The sequence below is a fragment of the Austrofundulus limnaeus genome, unplaced genomic scaffold, assembly GCF_001266775.1.
Source record: "Austrofundulus limnaeus strain Quisiro unplaced genomic scaffold, Austrofundulus_limnaeus-1.0 Scaffold908, whole genome shotgun sequence".
Taxonomy (NCBI): Eukaryota; Metazoa; Chordata; class Actinopteri; order Cyprinodontiformes; family Rivulidae; genus Austrofundulus; species Austrofundulus limnaeus.
Genome location: NW_013953310.1, coordinates 82037 through 101175, shown reverse-complemented (window position 1 = coordinate 101175; position 19139 = coordinate 82037). Strand labels below are relative to the sequence as shown.

The 19139-nt window shown below is 37.6% G+C and overlaps 1 protein-coding gene across 1 annotated transcript in view; it reads left to right on the top strand.

Annotated features, from left to right (window-relative positions):
- Positions 1-6054: 6054 nt before the first annotated feature.
- The window catches only part of LOC106533223 (cadherin-4), a 92184-nt gene continuing 79099 nt past the window's right edge, over positions 6055-19139 (top strand). The window contains exons 1-2 of the mRNA XM_014029462.1: positions 6055-6428; positions 7666-7777. Of these exons, the coding sequence (XP_013884916.1) occupies positions 6372-6428; positions 7666-7777 (169 nt within the window). The 5' untranslated portion in view covers positions 6055-6371. The remainder of the gene's footprint in view (positions 6429-7665; positions 7778-19139) is intronic.

Here is a 19139-nt window from a genome sequence, read left to right as displayed (position 1 = left end):
GTGTGTGTGTGTGTGTGTGTGTGTGAGTGTGCCTACAGGTTCTTGCAACCTGGTTGGGACCATTTCCCCTGTAAACACAGCCTGGTGGTGAGGACCCACTCTTGCTTGTGGGGGAAAAGCCCGGTCCCCGTTGGGGAAAATTCTGTTGGTGGGTCAGGGTTAGGCTGTAGAAATGACCGGTAAATGAATGGAAGTCAATGCAAAGTCCCCACAAGAATAGAAGAATAAACTCTTGACTGTGTGAGCGTGACACCGCTCCGCTCTGTCACAAGTAGGAAGGGAGGAAGAAACGGGCTGTCTTTGCTCCTCCAGCTCTGTGTGTGAAAAAGGGAGGGGGGAGCTGGCTCTTTGCTGCTGCAGCTCTGTAGGGAGCATCAGCGAACAGAAGTTCATCATCAGTTTTGATCAGAGATTTTTTTCGTACTAACTGCGCCCATCGGACCGGCCCATTAATGGTCCGGCCCAGCGGGAGTCGTCCCGATAGTCTCGATTATCCACTCCGCCCTTGAGAACAAATGTTTGGTGGATGTGCTGGTGGTGACAAATCATTTAACCAAAATGGCTCATGCAGTCCCTTGCCCTGCCCAGTCATCTAAGCAAGTAGCTAAGAAACTTTGGGACCATGTGTTTTGCATAAACAGATTCCCTGAAAGAGCCCATTCTGGCTAAAGAGCTAATTTTGAAAGTGAGTTGGTGTCCAAACTCTTGTGCTAGTCTGGGGTAGCCAAATCAAATACTGCAGCCTATCACCCCATGGGCAAAATGGGTCTTGAACATACTCTTAAAAATATGAATTGGGCAGGCACGCCCCCTGAGATCTAAGCAATCATGACCTCAGCATATTCAGATGCTGACCTTTAAAGGGCCTGTGACATGCTTATCCTTTAAATAAAAAAAGTCAAAGAAAGCGTACTTATATTTAAGGAAATTAGCATAATGCACACGATCTTACCCATTTTGTTTCATAACTGGTATATTTCCTCCTGAATTTGGCTCAGCAAAGTTAAACAGCAAGTGACATCAAAAGGGAACTTTATAAGAAAACAAACTCTCTAGACTATATTTATTGAAACAATCTTATTTAAACTCTTCTTCATCTCTCTGACGGTGACTCAAAATAATCGAAAGAAACATCAGATTCTTCTCTACAGTCTGTTAATAATGTAGCAACACTGTTTACATGCAGAAATTCCCCTTCGATATCACTTCCTGTTTTTTACATGCTTACATCTCAACAACCGTTCATCACAGCAGTGTGAAATTTGTTTTGCAATATGTCATCATTGTTCTCTTTCCAAAAACACATTCACATTTATTACAAAAATTTGATGTCACAGGCACTTTAAATACGATGCTATCATCCACAAAACTACTGGCTTTGCCCACTTTTACCTGATGTTTGGGCGCATCCCGCGGCTTCTAGTTGATGTGGTGTTCCAGCCTGTTTTTGAATACTCTAACGTGGTAAATTTCAGCACCTACTTTTGAACACTGTCCTCACCAATCTTGCAGATGATGTCAAGATAGCCCAAAACGTGTCTGAGCAACAGAAGCGACATGCAAGGCAGAACAATAAGAGGGTTAAGGGCGTTACTCTTCAGATTGGTGACAGAGTGGTACTGGCTAACAAGGGAGAGAGAGGTAGAAGAATACTGGCAGATTGGTGGGAGCCAATTGTTTATACAGTTGTGGACAGACAACCAGAGATACTGTACAGTTCATATCTACAAAATAAAATACTCAGAGGGACATTGTAGAGTTGTGCATTGAAACCTGTTGATAGATATGAACTTTCTTCCAGTTGATGAACCTCAGGATGTTGGAGTTAAGGACACCCCAGGAGAGTACAATACTGAGAACCTGGGACTGAGTAATCCAGACAGTGAGTGGAATGTCCAGACAAGCAAACATTTTCATGGCTTATGTCAAGATACAGTCAAAGTGATTTTGATGACTCTGAGTTGGGGTCAAAAGTGGCTAGGCCCCACTATGCTGTAATGGATGAAGTGGAGGAGATTAACATACTGTAGTTATTCAGCCAGACCCTGACAGCCAAGCAGGTGACTCACCTAGCGCTGACTCTGGTCATCTTATGGCTGCTGACCCATGCCTACAGATTTTGTTATTGACATGTTTTGACGCAGAACAGACTGGTCCTGATGTTTACAATTGTCTTTTGAAATAAAACTTTTACCTGTCACCTTGTGTGTACAGTCCTTGTGGTCAGCTACCTTGGTATCATTAAAAAACAAGCAGCACAAATAAAATGAAATGTGGGAAATGTCACAGCTCCTTTTTGAGATCAGTTTGACTGAAAAAGTGGTCAAAATAAAGGATGTCAAGCAGGAAATTGACTGAGCTGTTATTCACAAAATTACATTATTGTATTCTATCAGGAGACCATGATTTCTCTGAGCAGTATATAAAAACTGGTCTGCCAATAACAAAGAGCATGATATAACAACTAAAAGTAGCAGAAAAGGTATATTGTACCATTGTTATTTTTTGGTCAAGTAAATCAAAGTTCAAGACACTGTTCAAACAACCTGCTATTAGTAAAATGCAAGTAACAGGCTGACCTGCATGCACACAAAACTAAAGTAAATTTTCAGCATGGCCTTGTCAACCCTTTTTATTCAGCAGAGGATTTTTAGGTAAAGAAATCACAGAACACAGAGCTAAGTTTAGATTTATCTAAAGCATTTTGGTTTGAGTAAAAACAGACAAACAAACAAACAAATAAATACTGACTGACATCTGCACAACTGTTCTTTTGAAAAAAAAATGCTCATATTCTCAGACTCAATAACAACAACTGAATATTTGTTTAAAAAGCGGAGAAAAAAAGATAGAAAATGGTGAGTTTGTAAAGTAAAACAAGCCCCTAAAATGATCAAAGTCCAGTGCTGGAATTGACATTTTCACATAAAGACAAATGTTATTGTTGAATTAAAAAAAGCCACATGTACATTTTGAATTCACTTAAAAATAAGGTGCTTTAGAAGTTGAATAGTGCACTTACACCTGCCACAATTTGGAAAATATTATTTTCAAAGTGCTGAACATGAAGGGTTTAGAAGCTTATTCTTGCATGTCTCACAGACACTCTTTTGATGCTTATACTTTTTTGTTGAAAACAAGGTTTCTTGCTTTGTTAAAAAGGGACTTCACCATTTTTTTCCTTTTCAGGGCCTTTGATTTTCTTATCTTGAGTTTTACTTTTTTTTGTTATTTTTTACCAATGCAACCATATTTTTTCTCCTTAAAGACATTAGCCAGTCATGTATGTAAATGCCACAACCAGACTATTCTGATCTGATTCAGCTTTGTTGAAATCAATTTTAAAACCAAATGGGGTGCTTTATACTGATTGATAACCCAAACAGCAAGAATGTAAACACTTCTGATGTAATTCTGATCATGGTATTCACTTCTGACTTTCATCACTGGTCTTTTGTGGAAGGAAGAGCAGCCATGCTAGTTGCCAGTAGCACAGAAGTTTCAAGGACGTTTATTTCCTTCCTCTCACATTCAGTAAAGTAGGAAGACAAAAGGAATACCTTGTCCCCCACCCCACCCAAAAAAAGCACATGTTGCTTTGCCTGTAGCTCAATCATGGAGTTCAGTAATGTCTCCACTGTTACTAAAGCCTGCCACATTTGCAGAGTTGTAAAGTAACTAAGTACAAATACTTCTTTACTGTACTTAAGCAGAATTTTTGGGTATCTGTACTTTACTTGAGTAATTATTTTTCAGCCTACTTTTTACTTCTACTTCTTACATTTTCACACAATTATCTGTACTTTCTACTCATTACATTTTTAAAAAAGGCAAGAAATAGGAAGTCGTTACTTTCATTTCATTTTTGCTTGTTTTCATTCCAGCTTGTTATTGTGAAAAATAAACACTATCCATATAAATTGTCCCTCCTAGATAGAGTGAATGTAACTGTGGTTGAATGAGAAGTATAAATATATAAAATTCTGATACCATATTAGTTTGTGCACAAACAAATCATGTCACACTCCAGCAGGACAGAATCATTAAAAATAAAAGTTCTGTTCTTAAGAAGTATTTCTATTTCACCATGAATTATATTATTGCATTTGGCCGCAGCCCTCAGATAGATTGCCATTTAATGGAAAATGTTTGGGCAGCCTTGATATATGTATATAAACTGAAACAGCTAGTGCATCTTAAATTTAACATAAATTAATTATTTTAATACGACTTGGTCATTTCTGCATTTTTTGGGGAGGTCACCTCCTAAGAAATGTCCTTACAGAAAATCTAACTGCTCTTTTCAAATCAATACTTTTACTTTTAATACTTAAGTACAAAAATATCAGATACTTTAATACTTTTACTCAAGTAATATTCCTAAAGGAGAGTTTAACTTTTACCAAAGTAATTTTTTGGTCAGATACTTGTACTTTTACTCAAGTATCACTTTGTGGTACTTTATACAACACTGCACATTTGAACATGTTGATGTTCATCACAAAATTAGAACTTCTGTGTTTTTTAGGGCAAGTTTACAATGCTGCACATGTCAGTACTTCTACTCTGCATAAAAGCCTGGTGCATGCAAATGCTCCTTATGATCAGATTAATTAATTGTGTGCCCATGTAAACAATACATTTGGATTATTTAATCCAAAAACATTTCAATCCTATCTAAAAATTCTGCACATGTAAACATATATTTACAATGTCATGAAGACTGTTCCCCTCCACAAATTCATAAAGTAATAAACAAAGTCACAAAACATAACATTATTGATCTTCATAGAAAGACTGCTGGGATCAAGACTTCAGGCAGTTTGGATGTATTTTATTTAATCTTGGATTTTTTGATTAAAACTTACAAATAAAAACTATGTTTTTGGGGTTTGTTTATTTTCAGTTCTGTTGTTACTTTTGTTCTCCATGTTCCCCTGTTGTTTTGAAATTTTGTGATCCCCTGTGTTTCTCCATGCCAACAACTTTTTATTCCTCAGTTGGCTTCTTTCCTCAGTGCACCTCAACTCACACCTGTTCCTCATAATCATTAAGCTAAACCGTCGTCACTCACTTCATCAGTCTCAGCCTATTTATTCTTTCTGTCATGTCATCATTTTGATTCGTTCCCTGTCAGGTCCTACCACTATTTGTTTTATTATAATTATTAAAAAATGTTACTCAAATCCTGAAGTGCGTCTGCTTGCTTAGGTTCCTACTTCACAGTGAAAACTTGACAATAGTTTGCAAAAGTAAAAAAGAAACTTTGCAAAAAACCTTGGTGTGTGTTGGAATGCTGATTTGTGTGATAGAAGCTCTGCCTTTCTGCTCAAGTTTTATTTGTTCTTGACAGTTGTTCAACTTGTTTCTTCTTTTTTCTTTTAGATTCAATTATATATTTCTATCCAACATATTCCCTGTTATATGCTTGTCTGATTACACCATATTTGTTTACATCATGTAGACTGAGGCCTGTCTAATGTAGGTCAATCGTGTGACTCAAGCTTCCACTTACTTCAAATGATTCAGCCATGTTCTTTGTTTTAATACAGTGTGAACACAGAATTGCATATCTGGAAAACTACTAAAACAAACTCTTTTAAACTGCAACAACTATATCGTTCAGGGCAAGTTTTCAATGTACAATCCAGAGTTTCTAAAGAGTATATTTAAAGAACGAAGCTTTGTTTGCAGCTTTAAAAAAAAGTGCAAACATCTTATTTTCTGCTGAAATACATATATGGTTGTTTTGCTGCAGAATTTCACACAAAAACAACATATGTAGAATCTACAGGAGAGGGATGGCAAACATACATTTTGGTTTCTTACCTAGTGCAATGAATTTAATAAAGCTGAGCTCAAGCTGAATTGATTTATAAATCACAGTTGGTGCTGGATGAGTTTACCTGACTGTACATTTGGCAACTAAGACATTTACAGTTACACCAGTAAAGCTATAGGCGAATCCTCTCAGGACGCCATCAAGGCGGGGTTGAGCCCAGGAGAGACGTCGGTGGTGTGGCTGCAGGACTCAAACAGCTCCCAACGAGTGTGTCTTTAAGTGTGTGTGGAGTTTTCCTGCACCGGCTCATAGGAGGGGTTGGAGAGAGTGACGCTGGCTGCGCCTTGGTGCTGAGCGGAGCGCTCACCTGCAGATGAGAGAGCCGGGGAAAACTCGGGGCAGAGCTGCAGCACACTCACGGAGCGCGGGGAGGAAACAGTCCGACCAAGTGGGGGAGGAAATTTGAACACACCAGGGGAGGAAGAAGCCCGAACCGAGCCCGTCTCTCGCTCCCCTCCTCTCTCTCTCTCTCTCTCTCTCTGGTTCCATCCTCGTCCAGGCAGCTTTTGGACTCGCCTCGCTCGCCACAATGAGAACGGACTTCGCTGTGGTTCTGACAGCAGCCCTTCTTCTTCACACATTCTGGGTGAGGGTTTTATCATATTTGATGCAGCTTTTTTTCTCCCCTTTCCTGTTCTTCTTTTATAAGCTCTAAAGAAAAGTCCTGCAGTCAGACAAAATCGTTGCGGTGTGCTGCTGCAGCACCGAGCGCAACGCTTGCTCGTTATTTTCCTACACAAGTCCTCCACGCTAATTGGTTCCCTAATGGATTTCTAACAAATAACAACAAATAAAAAAAGTAACACTTAACGACTTGAACGCCGTCTACTTTGTCAGGGGTTTCACTAAACCGCTGCCGTTTCCATTGCCGGACAGTAATATCTGACACAAGTTCAATTACGCACGGTCTATTCACCAGGGTGATGCCTTTATTTCCTCTTAAACTAATCTCATCATCCTGCTTAATTTGACTTCAGCTGCCTTCATTTGTAAGCCAAAAGCAATATCTTCTAAAAAAAGTTAAACTTTGGAGTTTCTTTTTTCTCTTTTTCTTTTCTTGTTTGTGGTTTAATCAATAAAACCTAAATGAAGTCTGCGCCTGTGGGCTTTCCCTAATGGCGCTCCAAGTAGCCCTTGCATCTCACTCTCAGCTGCGCAGAATTAAGCTTCCGTTGTATTTACTATTTAGATGTTAAAATGGAAATGTGCTATTTCTGCAGCTTTGCCAGAGTGGGATATTACAACCCAGGCTTTAAATTGCGCGTATGCCTATGTCCGCATGCATGAGTGTGTGTGAGGGGACACATAGTGGGACATATGATTTGAATACCTTAGAGCACCAAACGTTGGGAGCAAAGTTGTCTTTAGTTTGACTCTCAGACACATACACCCCCCCTCTCCCCACACTTACTCAGTCGTTTGAACGCCCTCTGTTTAAGAAAGAGCCACAGTATGGAGGGAGAAAATGATGCTGCATTCATGCAGTTTGCTTTGATGTGTGTGTGCTCAGTGTCTCACTTAACCCTGAGCACAACACTTAAACTAAATCTGTCCTCATTTCATTTTGCTGCTTTCTTTATGGTACCGGTTATACGTTAGGGCACATTTGATTACTTATGCTGGACTGAGGGACAATTTAATCAGCAGTACACCTATAGTGTGAAACTGATAAACTTGTTGATTATTTTTTCCCACGCTTACTGCTGTTTTTATATGCTGCTTTGTTCCAAGGCTCACGGCCAACAAGAAAAAAAAAGAAGAAGAAGAAGTCAATGGAATCTATGTTTATTGATGTCTTACACTGTATTTTTATTTCCTTCCAGAGGAATAATGCGGAGCATGCCTCCAAAGGTCCCTGTCGGCCTGGCTTCTCACAAAGCTTCTACTCTGTGCTGATTTCAAGGGATGTACTGCAAGGCCAGGGCATAGTTAAAGGTAAGCCCTTTAATTGGCAAGTCAGGCGTTTTCCATTTTGTCACGAATATTTACTGTTCGAGTAAAAGACCTCCCTCTCGGCGGAAAACCTGGCAAGGGAATACAGAGATGTGTTTCCTTTCAGCGCCGCGATGTGCAGTTTCCACAACACTGAAGCTTTTTTTTTTTTTCCCGTGGTAAATGTATTTCAGTCTGAATAAAGAAACTCACATCTAAAGCTGAAGCATCATGTCAGAATTGTTGAAAACAGGAGCAACGCTGTTCTTTTACACCACGCAAACAACTCGCAATTTTATTGATTTTTCTTGTTTGTTTGCAATGCAAAAGCAGGTATAGCTAAAACATCGTTTATCTCAACTGTCTGCCCCAAATGTGTCTCGTTTACTTTTTTCTGAGACCTCTGCCTCCCTCTGATAATGTCGAACCTCACGTGTGAGTGTTGTCATCATGTTTCTTTCATTTTACGTGCTATAACCTTCACAGTACAGAATCAAGCCATATGCGAATTGCCTCAGTTCCACAATGAACCAATCGAGTCTGAGGGTCCAACAGTGCAGGAAATGGAATTGACATCCTGTGTCTAATCTGGCGGTACTCCTGCCAATGCAGGCTAATTGCAATTCTCTATTGATCCTGATTTTTTTTTTTCTTTTTCCCTCATAGCTGCAGCTGTATTGTTTTGCTGTTGGCAAACAATGGCTCTTTTTTCTTCATTTTTTTAGGTCTGCTGTGTTCTCCAGCAGCTGTGTGGTGTATAAAAATCTTCTCATTCTCTTTGGCTTGGCAGAGACACGGCACTCGAAACTCTCTTTCCCTTTAACTTTCCACTTACACAAATGGGGCATTTTAAACTAGGGATGCACAACCCATTTGGAGTACATTTAGCAGTTTTGTCATTTGTATTCATATGTGTGCTTATTTGCTGTAATATCATACTGGCAGAAGGCATCGGCTTCATTTGAGTGTTTCATTAACTTCAGCATACTGTATCCCCGCTGGTTGTGGGATTGGATGTGGGACATTGTCACTTGTTGCGAGCTTTGCTCTTAGCGTGGTAGTGATGTCTTCAGCCCAGCAGGGGGTGTCAACACAATCACAAATAGTCACAGAATGAGCCATCACTGCTGCACAGGAGGAGTCATTTATTCCAGACAGCATTATTTATCCAGTTTGGTCTCCGGGAGATGAACTCATCTTGCCATGTCACATAAACTAATAGTCTAACATGCTTGTTTTATCTTTTCTTGCAGCACAAAATTGTATGCGTGTGTGTGTGTTTCAGAAACCATGAACACAAGTCACAGATTTATGAATATATTCCCTTTAAATTGCAATTAAATCATGTGCTTTATCGGACATGAATCATTAATTTTGTCCAAGTTGCTTAAAAAAGTTCAACTGCCCACATTTGCTGGCTTTAAGCTGCGCTGTCATCTTTGTGTGAGAGCGCAGCTGTAGTGGCCAGGAACCCACACGTGTACTGTATGAGATACACACTCATTCAGAGTGATTTACGGGGCTCAGGCGGTTGATTTATAGTGAAGAAGGGTGTCACTGAAGGCAGGCAGGAAGCGGCTCTGTAAAAGCTTTAATAATAACATTGTTTAACCCAAAACCGTCAGATGAGGGAAGAAGTAATGACACACACACACCCACACACACACACACACACACATGCGCACACACACCAATATAAATATATTCATGTTAGCCACCAGGGCTAATAATGGAAAGGACAGAACTAGGACCTTGGCTGTGATGGGTAGAATGCCTGGGTCTAGACAGGAGGTCATCGGGGAGAAGGAGGGCGTAACTTTCACACTTTATCATTTTCAGCCACTCTGATGTGCCACATTTGCCAGAAACTTAAAAAAATTGTTTTTTTTAATCATTGCAGCAAATAAATCAACAGGGCAACAAAAACTTTTTTCTCGCAGCACAATAATATTTCTGTTAGAGTATTTGTTGTGTAAGAAATACATTTGAATTCCCATTGGATTCTTGGGTTTAATCTTTCTGACAAACAACATGTTTTCCTCTTTTTTTCCACTTTTCTGGTATGTTCAATAGCCATTTACATGTTCAGCTCCCTGATGTGCAATGTAAAGGCTAACTTTGTGTTCTAGTGCTCATTCTATGATTGACAATTGGTTCTTCTTTTCTTTAATTATTTTACTGATAATTTGTCTTTTACAGCAATTTACAAAATTTTGCAGGATGAATTAAAGGTGTGCAGCTCAGCTTCCTGCTTCATTCAGCATTCTGTGTGTCAGATATACACTTCATGCAACGACATCACATGCAAACACAGGATGATGCTATTGATATAGAAATTAGTCACAGTTTAATTAGTATGCAAGCAAGTTCCAAGACAAATCCCTGAAAATATTTTTAGTGCGTTGAGCAATATGTGCACACATGCGTCGACTAATGGAGCAGCATGTCTGAGAGGATGGCATTTTGAAACCTGGTGCCTTCATTCAGCCTTTAAAAAACGTAAAGTTAAAGTTAAAATTACAGCTTGTTTGGAAACAAACTTTTTCGAAGGCAGCCGCTTGACAGACTGGCAATCAAAATCGGCAAGTCAGATTTTTTAAACTAGCAATTAGAAACAGAAAAGACGATTTAACAGCAGGAATGCCGCAAATTGCCTGTGGCTGTATATATATATATATAAATTGCTGGCTCTGGTGTGGAGTTTTTGCATTTTAATCAAACCTTGATAAGGCTTTCTTGCATTGTTGCATTATTTGCAAAAGTAGGGTTTTACTATGTTTCATTCTTTTAGCAACAAACCACTTCCCGTGTATTATAGTTGCCACACCTTAACAAGAATGAACAAGAAGCAGAGATATTACAAGACAAGGTAATGAATTTGAATTTAACAATGCTTTAGTAGTACTTAAGCTCTCATGGGAAATAAAAAAAATAACTGTTTTATTTGTGCAATTAAAAAAACAAGTGCAACATAAAGAAAACATAAAATCAAAAGAAACAAACAATAACACAGATAAATGCATATAACCAAGGCCATTATTGTTGAAATGAAAGACCTCTTATGCCAGTTCTATTGCAGTGGAGCTGATAATGCCGTTAACTGAAAACACTCTGTTTTGTTCATGTTGTGTAAAGAGTGTGCAGAGTTGTATATTATGCTGAGCTGCTTGTGCAACATTCTTTTTTCTTCTATCAGCTCAAGGGTCTCTGAGGCAGTCCCGAGCACAGAGCTCGGCTACTTTACCAATTTGTTCAGTTTCTTTGAGTCACTAGCTCTGATGCTGCTGCCCAAACAGATGGCTGCAAAGAAAATTGCACTCTCCATTACAGACTTATGGAAGATATTCATCATCTATCTTACACTCACTGTAGGAGCTAGGCTTCCTTAAAAAAACCTGCTCTGCTTTAGTCTTTTAAATAGCCTTAGTATTGCAGTCCCAGTCTAGGATTTTGTCCAGGTACTAAAAACACTGGAAATATTATCTAACGTGGCTCTATAAAGAATTTAGATGGTTAAGAATCGTATTCATGCCATGTGCATGTATACATTACAAATTAATACATCCATTTTGTAAATCTAAATGTGCATATATCAGCACATAAAACAATAAAACAGTACAAGTTAATCACACACAATTAAATAAGAAAAAGGCAAAACTCAGGAGCATTCCATGATTTAATGATTTTGAGGAATAATCTTCAGCAGTGCTAACAAGCTGTTGTGATGTCTTACATCACTGTAGAGGAATTGTGACCCTTTTTTAATTTAAAAGCCTAAATGATGTTTCTAGGCATCTTTTCTCACACAGATACCCCACCACAGCTTCCCAGTCAGTTCGGTTGTAATCTTGACTTTAACTGGACAATTGTAACGCCTTGGCTCTTTTCATGTTCTGCCATTTTATTGTAGATTTTCTAGTGAGCTTTGAATCACTGACCTGTTGCTTGGCTCAGTTTCAGACAAGCTGTAGCTGTGGGACTGGGTGTTATATTTCTGCTGATATGGTGTGTTGTGCTGATTGTTTTGTTTTCTTCAAACACTCTGTGTTTTGGTCAGAGGAGGCCTTCCTAATCTAAGCCATCTTGGATGTCATCTTTTTTATATTTTCTGGTTTTGTGATGATCTTTGAATTTTTTGCGTTTTGTTATGAGTTTTGAAAGCTTTGGCTAATCATTTAAGTTATTTTTTTCTTGTGGTCATTTACTATATATTCTACAAAGTACTTGTTTCAAATTTGCATAGCACCTGTTTTCTATTAGTAATCAGCACACCTGTTGGAACTCAGTAATCACCCATTCCATTACAAACAGCCAGTTTTTTTTTAAATTTTGTCATATTATCTGTTATGTACTCTGATTTTTATGTGTTTATTTATTTTTTGACATTTGCATTAGACACACCTGGCTGCAACTTAGTTTTCTAAATTCTATTGGCTCTGTAAAAAGTGTATTTAGATTTTCACACTTTGTTTTTGCATTTTGGGTTTAGCTTCTGTAAATAACCACAATGTGTTGTTCCTTTGAAATATTAATTCAGTTATTGTACATATTCGTTTCATGGCCTGTAAGAAACATTTTTTTTTATTACTATATGTTACAATACTTTATCCTTAAGAACTTAAAGAAGATGGTCATACTTAAAGCATGATTGTACAGTTACCTACAATGCATTTCACACTTTTTATGGCTTCATACTAAAATTATGTCAGTCTTGTCACCACTCATTCACACGCACGCACGCACACAAAGCATTACAGGTAAAGTTGCACCAGACCTTGTACATAAAATGACTGTTGAACACCTGCCACACTCAATCCTGTTTTGTTTGCTGTAACATCACATTATTGAATGCTGAATAAATGTATCTTTTTAGTCATGTTAAAAATAATAATAAAGACAAAAACAGCCAGGTGTTAAAATAATTACAGGCTTTGATGTGTGCATCATAGAAGCCATCACAATGTTTGGAGTGTTTTCAACAGACAAAAGACGACAAGTTGGCCTGCTGCCAAAGTCAGACAGATAAACAGTCAGACAGAAAGTTAGATAAAAAGTCAGACAGATAAACAGAGCTGGTGTACGGAACTTCCCATGTGTCCCTGTGTCCTTTTGCTGATTCAGTTTGTGGTAATATAAACCGAAAACGGTGGTTTCTGCTTCATGAGACCACTGACCCTGGCTTTGTTTGGGTTATTAGTAATTTTGGATGAGCCTCCACTTCCTATATGTAACTCCGTTTATCTGAGTGTTTGCTTAAAGAGTAGCTAACTCCAGAAAAATATTTTTTTGCAGATAAACAATAAATTTGGCCTTAAGGGTATTATCTTTATATTTCTGTGCAAATTTGGACTTTAATGTTTAGTTCTGTAATATTTAGTCTTGAACCGTATTAGTGCTGCCCTGGGTTAACTGGTGGACGCTGCAGTTGAATTTTCCTATTTTTTGAAACCGTATGCTTACATCACAGTTTCCATGTTTGGGTGTAAAAGCTTTCACTCAGAGACACGCCAAAATTAAAGGACTGAATTAACTTACTTTAGCGATCCTCCTTGTGGTTCAATAGTTTGTTAAACTTGCTACAAAGTTGCTGTGTCTTGTCCATTGGCATTAAATCTGTTAGCTGGTGTTTGATTATGCGAGTGATCAGTTTATCATTACTGAGCCGCATGAAGCTGAAGCTTCCAATTCGGAAAATGGCATAAAGGGAGATTCCACATAATTTTTCATTACCTTGAGCAACTTTAGTTTGCTCTAGTTTAAAAACTAACATACTTAGACATGCCAAACCTGTGCTGGATTATTCTATACTAATAGAAGGATATTTAAAAGCAATTTTGTGATTTGTAAAACCTTTTTTTAAAACTTCAATAAAGGCTGTTTCAGCACATTTAATGCGCCTGGACCACACTAGACCTATTTTCAGGAATGCTAGCTTGTAAAATTAAGCTAGCTGTCACATTCTCTTATCCTGGACACACCTCCTCTGGCCATGCCCCTCAGTCTTTCTTGGCACCGCCCACTTTGTTGGAACTTTAGCCTGGGGTCGGGCTTATGCTTTCATAATGGGGCAGTTGGTTAAACTTTAAAAGAGAAAAATGAGCATAAAGACAGATTTGCTGAATTGTGCTGGGCAAAATGGAAGTAAGATTTTTTTTTCAGTAAAAAATTTTTATCTGCTTTTGGGCTTAGCTTTTGAAATGAGATCCCTTCATTAATTCATGAGTCAAATAAATATATAATAAATACATAAATCTGTTAGGGGTGCATAATAAGAGAAAAACATGCGAATGGTACAATTTAGTTGAATATCCTGATGATAATTTTGGTTGTGATAAACCTACGTTGTCCTCATTCCTCGAAACATTCTGTGTGTTTTTAGCATCTTGGCAACTATCATCTAAAATGGCTGTGGGTGTTTTGAGCTGTGGGAGTCTGTGTGCTTACAAATTAAATTGTTGGTATGCAATTTATTGTATTTCGCTGATACTGCACACATAATTATTGCAATAATGATGCATGTTTGGACATATTATGCAACCTTAAAATCTATTGTGTAAACTGTATGGTTAATATATCGTATTCACAAGATGCTATATTTTTTGCTCAATTTCAGAGCAGAAAATAAAATCATGTTTAAATAAAAAAAATATCACTCAGTGCTGCATTTTCCTCAGGAATTTATTCCTAAAATTATTTCTGGAGGACATCTTGAAAGCCCTGGGTAATAATTCTGACTTGCTTTGGTTGGTGAAGCTTTCCTGTGAAGCTTTAGGTGTTTTTTTCAAAATCCATTGGCTGGGTCTGGAACTTTGCTGTAGGCTTTGTATTTTGAACATCATTTTTCAACTGGAAGCATATAAGTTAATATACAGTAAGTATCAATTTTACTCCAGTTTAACGCACAGATCTTTTTTTCTTCTTCTCCCATTTAAGAAACGGTTCTCCATCAAAGACATACTTACATAATACTTTGCCCTAGGTTTTAATAATGTACCAAGGATTCAGGTGGAATTTCCCCAAAACCAGAACTGTCACACAGTCTGGTCCAAAGTGATGATGCTGATAATGTTGGGGACTCAAGTCTGCTAAAAGAAGTAACTCATGGAAACCTGAATAAAAGAAGCCTTTTTTTGTATGCTCTACAGAGATGGACAATACATCAGTTTTCTCTTTCACCTCTCCCTCAAACTGAATTAAATTATTTTTGATTTCTTTTTTACCTCTTGCCCCAAATCTCATGACACATACCCTGCAGTGTTTTCTAGGTCGATACCAGATGGGGGCTCCTAATGGAGATTTGACATTGCTGGAATAATGGAGATTTGATATTGTTGGAATCCAGCATTTTTTTTCCTGATTTCTGCATCTGTCTGAAATGCATCTGTTTAAGCCACTACATTTTCAAGGCAATATTTTTTGTGAAGGTATTCCATCATAGACACATAATCAGCCACATCTGCTTTCACTGATTATTAATCACGCACATGTATCAGGCAGATTTCAGCTGGATGTCGGACCAGCCAGTGAAGACTTTGCAGACAGAGTGAGGCACTGGTTTATGCTTTTCAGGCCAAAGGCTAATCTGACCTCAGGGAGCTGTAATGTATAACCTCATGCCTTTTGTGCTTAATGTATGTCTGCAATAGTTAAAATGATTTCTGTAGATTTACCAGAGAGGCTAGCATAGCTGATTTAGCACATGAATGAAGGTTTCTTTACCTTTAAGAATCTACACTTGAGCGGTTTATGAGGGTCTACACCTGCAAGAGTAGCTTTTGATTAATATAGTTAGGCTTGGAAGAGCATGTGAAGTGTGCGTATTTGAAAACTCCATGTGCGTTCACATAGTTGTCTGACAAAGCAGATATGCTCCAGATTTTTCCAAGCTGATCATTAAAAAGTCAACCAGGACAGACTGTGGAAAAAAAGCAGGTGGACGTCATTATTTTTTAATGGGATTTTTGACTTAATTTCCATTTGTCTGGAAAGGAGAGACAAAGGAGAAAGGTGAGGACGGTACAAAGAGCATAAAGGAAAAATGTGGGGGACTTTCAGCAGATTGAGTTACTCAGCGGTGTGTGTGAACTTTGTATTCTTGTCATCTGCTTTGTACATTAAGAGACCCCCTGCCTTTGTGTGATGGGCCTTCTGGGGTTCTACCAGACCAAGGTTATGGCCCCTCCTGAAGACATTAAACCTTTTTAAACAGTTTGCTTGGACTCGGGCTCTTTAATGCACAGATGGTCTGTGTAGGCTTTGACGGCTGTAAGAGGACAAGGGGGACGGTACTTGCCCAGTTTCCAATGCTGAGGATTTTACCAACACAAATACACACGCACATTTATTCTGGGGTTAAATGGATAGTATGGATTTGTTTCAGTAAGATTCTGTGGAAATGCAATGAACCTTTATTATCTTTGATCTTAAGTAGCTCTTTGGATGATTTCAGTTTGGAGAAACAGAGTTTAATTCAGACCAAATAAAGAAGCCAGCAGCTAATTTGAGCAGGACCAAGACAATAGTGGATTTCTGCCATCTTAAAACAATCTCAAATTTCAATGCTGTTCCTGAAAATGCTATTTAATAAACATTTACATCATCATCAACTGCACATTACTGAGTTATTCCAGCAAAAGTATTATGATATTCCAGCAGGGAGGGTTCTGGGCTGAACTAAAAGTGTTAAAGCTAGACGCTGTTTGTGTTTGCAGATACCCTTAAAGTTCAGTTTGAAGACTATATAATGTAAATGTGGTGGTTATGTAAAAATTTATGAAATAGCATTTGCCTAAACTGCAAGAATATTTTGAGATTGAGACAACAAGAGTTATCCTTGGTTTTGGCCACAATTTGACTTGTTAGTTCATCAGGCCTGTCAATATAATTCAATAACCTGAGGTTTAAAAAAAAAAAACTATCATCAAATGGTAATAAACAGACAAACAAACAAATAAATGTAAACCTTACAGAAATCCAATTTCAAAGATCTGAACACAGGCTTTTGTTTTAATGTATAAGTGTTTGGTGTAACACAGTTTTTTTTTATACCAAGCAATATAAATGCAATAGTATTTCCCAAATGTATTATTATTGCCATTATTATTTTGGAATACAGTGGACAGGGCTTGCAGCCACAGGAGAGTGATAACTCTAACTAGTTGTTTAGTCTTTGCATAAAAAATGCACTTGTCACATCTTTCAGCTTGTTTATTGTCAGAAAGTGACAAAACACTTTATTCTCAACTGTTTTAAAGAAGAGGTTTTAAGACATAAAAGAAAGATGATTTGATCAAAGGCTACCTGATACCTCTGGCATAGGAAGAGGCACAGATATTCTCATTTAGCCTGCTCACTTGTTCTCTGTTTTCTGTCTTTTATACCATTTTAATTATAACCTAATTGATTCAGTTACAAATTAACCCAATGTGAAAGCACCAAATAAAGTGGCAATATAACTGTCATGGCAACACCACTTCTTGTTTTGTCAGAGTGCTTTAATAAGGACAGCCAGTGACACTGAAAATGGAAAGGATAACATCCTTGTCTAACTGAAGCTTTATTTGTCATCTTGTTTTAAATTTGTATTATTTGCCAGCACTGGGCAAATTTAAAATGCACGAGCCCACTTTGGATTATTCTCTACTTCTTGAAAAGCTTTAACTTTACTTTCTTGTACCAAAACATAATTAAAGAGACATAGTCAAAATCTCATTTACAGTCATTGTCATGAAAGCGCCTCATAACGGTATGAAAAATTAATGAAATACGCTTCAGTGTTCTCACCTCTAACCCAGCCCTCCATTATCTTTCCACTTTGCTTAGTTTCCTGAGACTGAGATCAGATCATTATATTTAATTAATGAAACTTCTGTCCATTTCTTGCACTTTTCTAATCAACATTAAAAGTGTGTGATCCGTCTGTGGGCAGGAAAAAAAATTCAAATACATTACAGCCTCATATACTATTCCCTTTGCTTGCAGCTCCCTTGTCTTTGTTAAAGGAGGATGAAACGAAGGATGAGAGCCCTCTGAAGACATAACTGTCTGCTAATCAGTAATTGTGTCCTGAACTCCTTGTGAATGTTCGCCATTTAGTGCTTAAGTTCAGCACACAGTTGAATCATTGCCTCTGTACAAGGAAGCTAAGGAGGAACACAGGGGACAGAGGAAAGAAAAGGACTTAGAAGTTGGGGGTCGACAAACAGATTGTCACCAATGGTAATTAACAAGAAGACAATGCTGAGTCCCGCGGTGTCCAAACCTATGCCATTTAACACGCTAAAAGCTAATAAATGGCTAACAAAATGTCTCCTAAAGGAGTGCTGGTCTTTACAAACAGTGGCAATTGATTTGTGTGTAGATAATTGTTGTTTTGTTGACAGACCATTTTAATTTCCTCAAAGGAGTGACTCCTAAACTCTTTTGTAGTTTGGGCAATGTAGATAGGCACCCCGTCAAGGTTGTTGTCGAAAGTTATGATAGTACTTTATGTTACGGCCTGGTAATATGGTGTTAACAGGAGAGTAATGGTTCAAGTTTTTAAATGTATTATTTATTGAAAATCTACTATTGTGTCCATACCATTGGTATAATCTGTTGTGTTGTTATAATGTGTTGAGTGTAACATGATAATACATCAGGTGAAGGTATTCAGACACAGTAGTGTAATAGGGATATAAAAACTAGGGGTTATAATTGAAAAAAATAATTTGAAGATTACAAAGCAAAACTGTAGCAGTGTAGTAGTATTTTAGTTACAGCACAAACCTATAAAAATAGTTATAGGCTAGCTAACATTAAAAATGTTCATACTGGTACAACATTTTGTTTAGGAATGAAGATAATCTGCTACTATGGTGTTAACCCAAATATACTGAGGTAATAGAAAACATTGCTCATTTTTACTAATAAATGTCATACAACAAAATTGGTAATTATTGTATTATAGTTCTGAAGGTAACCCATTCTAAATTTATTGTTTTAACATTACTATTAAATGTCAATTGATGCAAAGTGTTGTACTGGAAAATATTTGTGGTGGTTCCCATGAAATGACCAAAAACCAGGGCTACAAAATGGTCAAGGCTTATAGTTCATGTATATGAAAACAGAAAATGATACATAATAAATAGTTAATTGATACTGGAAAATATTCACCGGAGATGCATTGTAATATCTATACTTGACTCTCTACAATAAATAGTTATGGGTAAATGGGTATTACGCAAAAAGTACATTGACCATTGTTATATTTCTTATTGTTTGGTTTGTATGATTACCAGGATGTAGAATAGAAAATAGAACTGTATCAGCCTGAACACTTCTTTATTACTATGCCGTTGTCAATACCGTACCCATACTATAT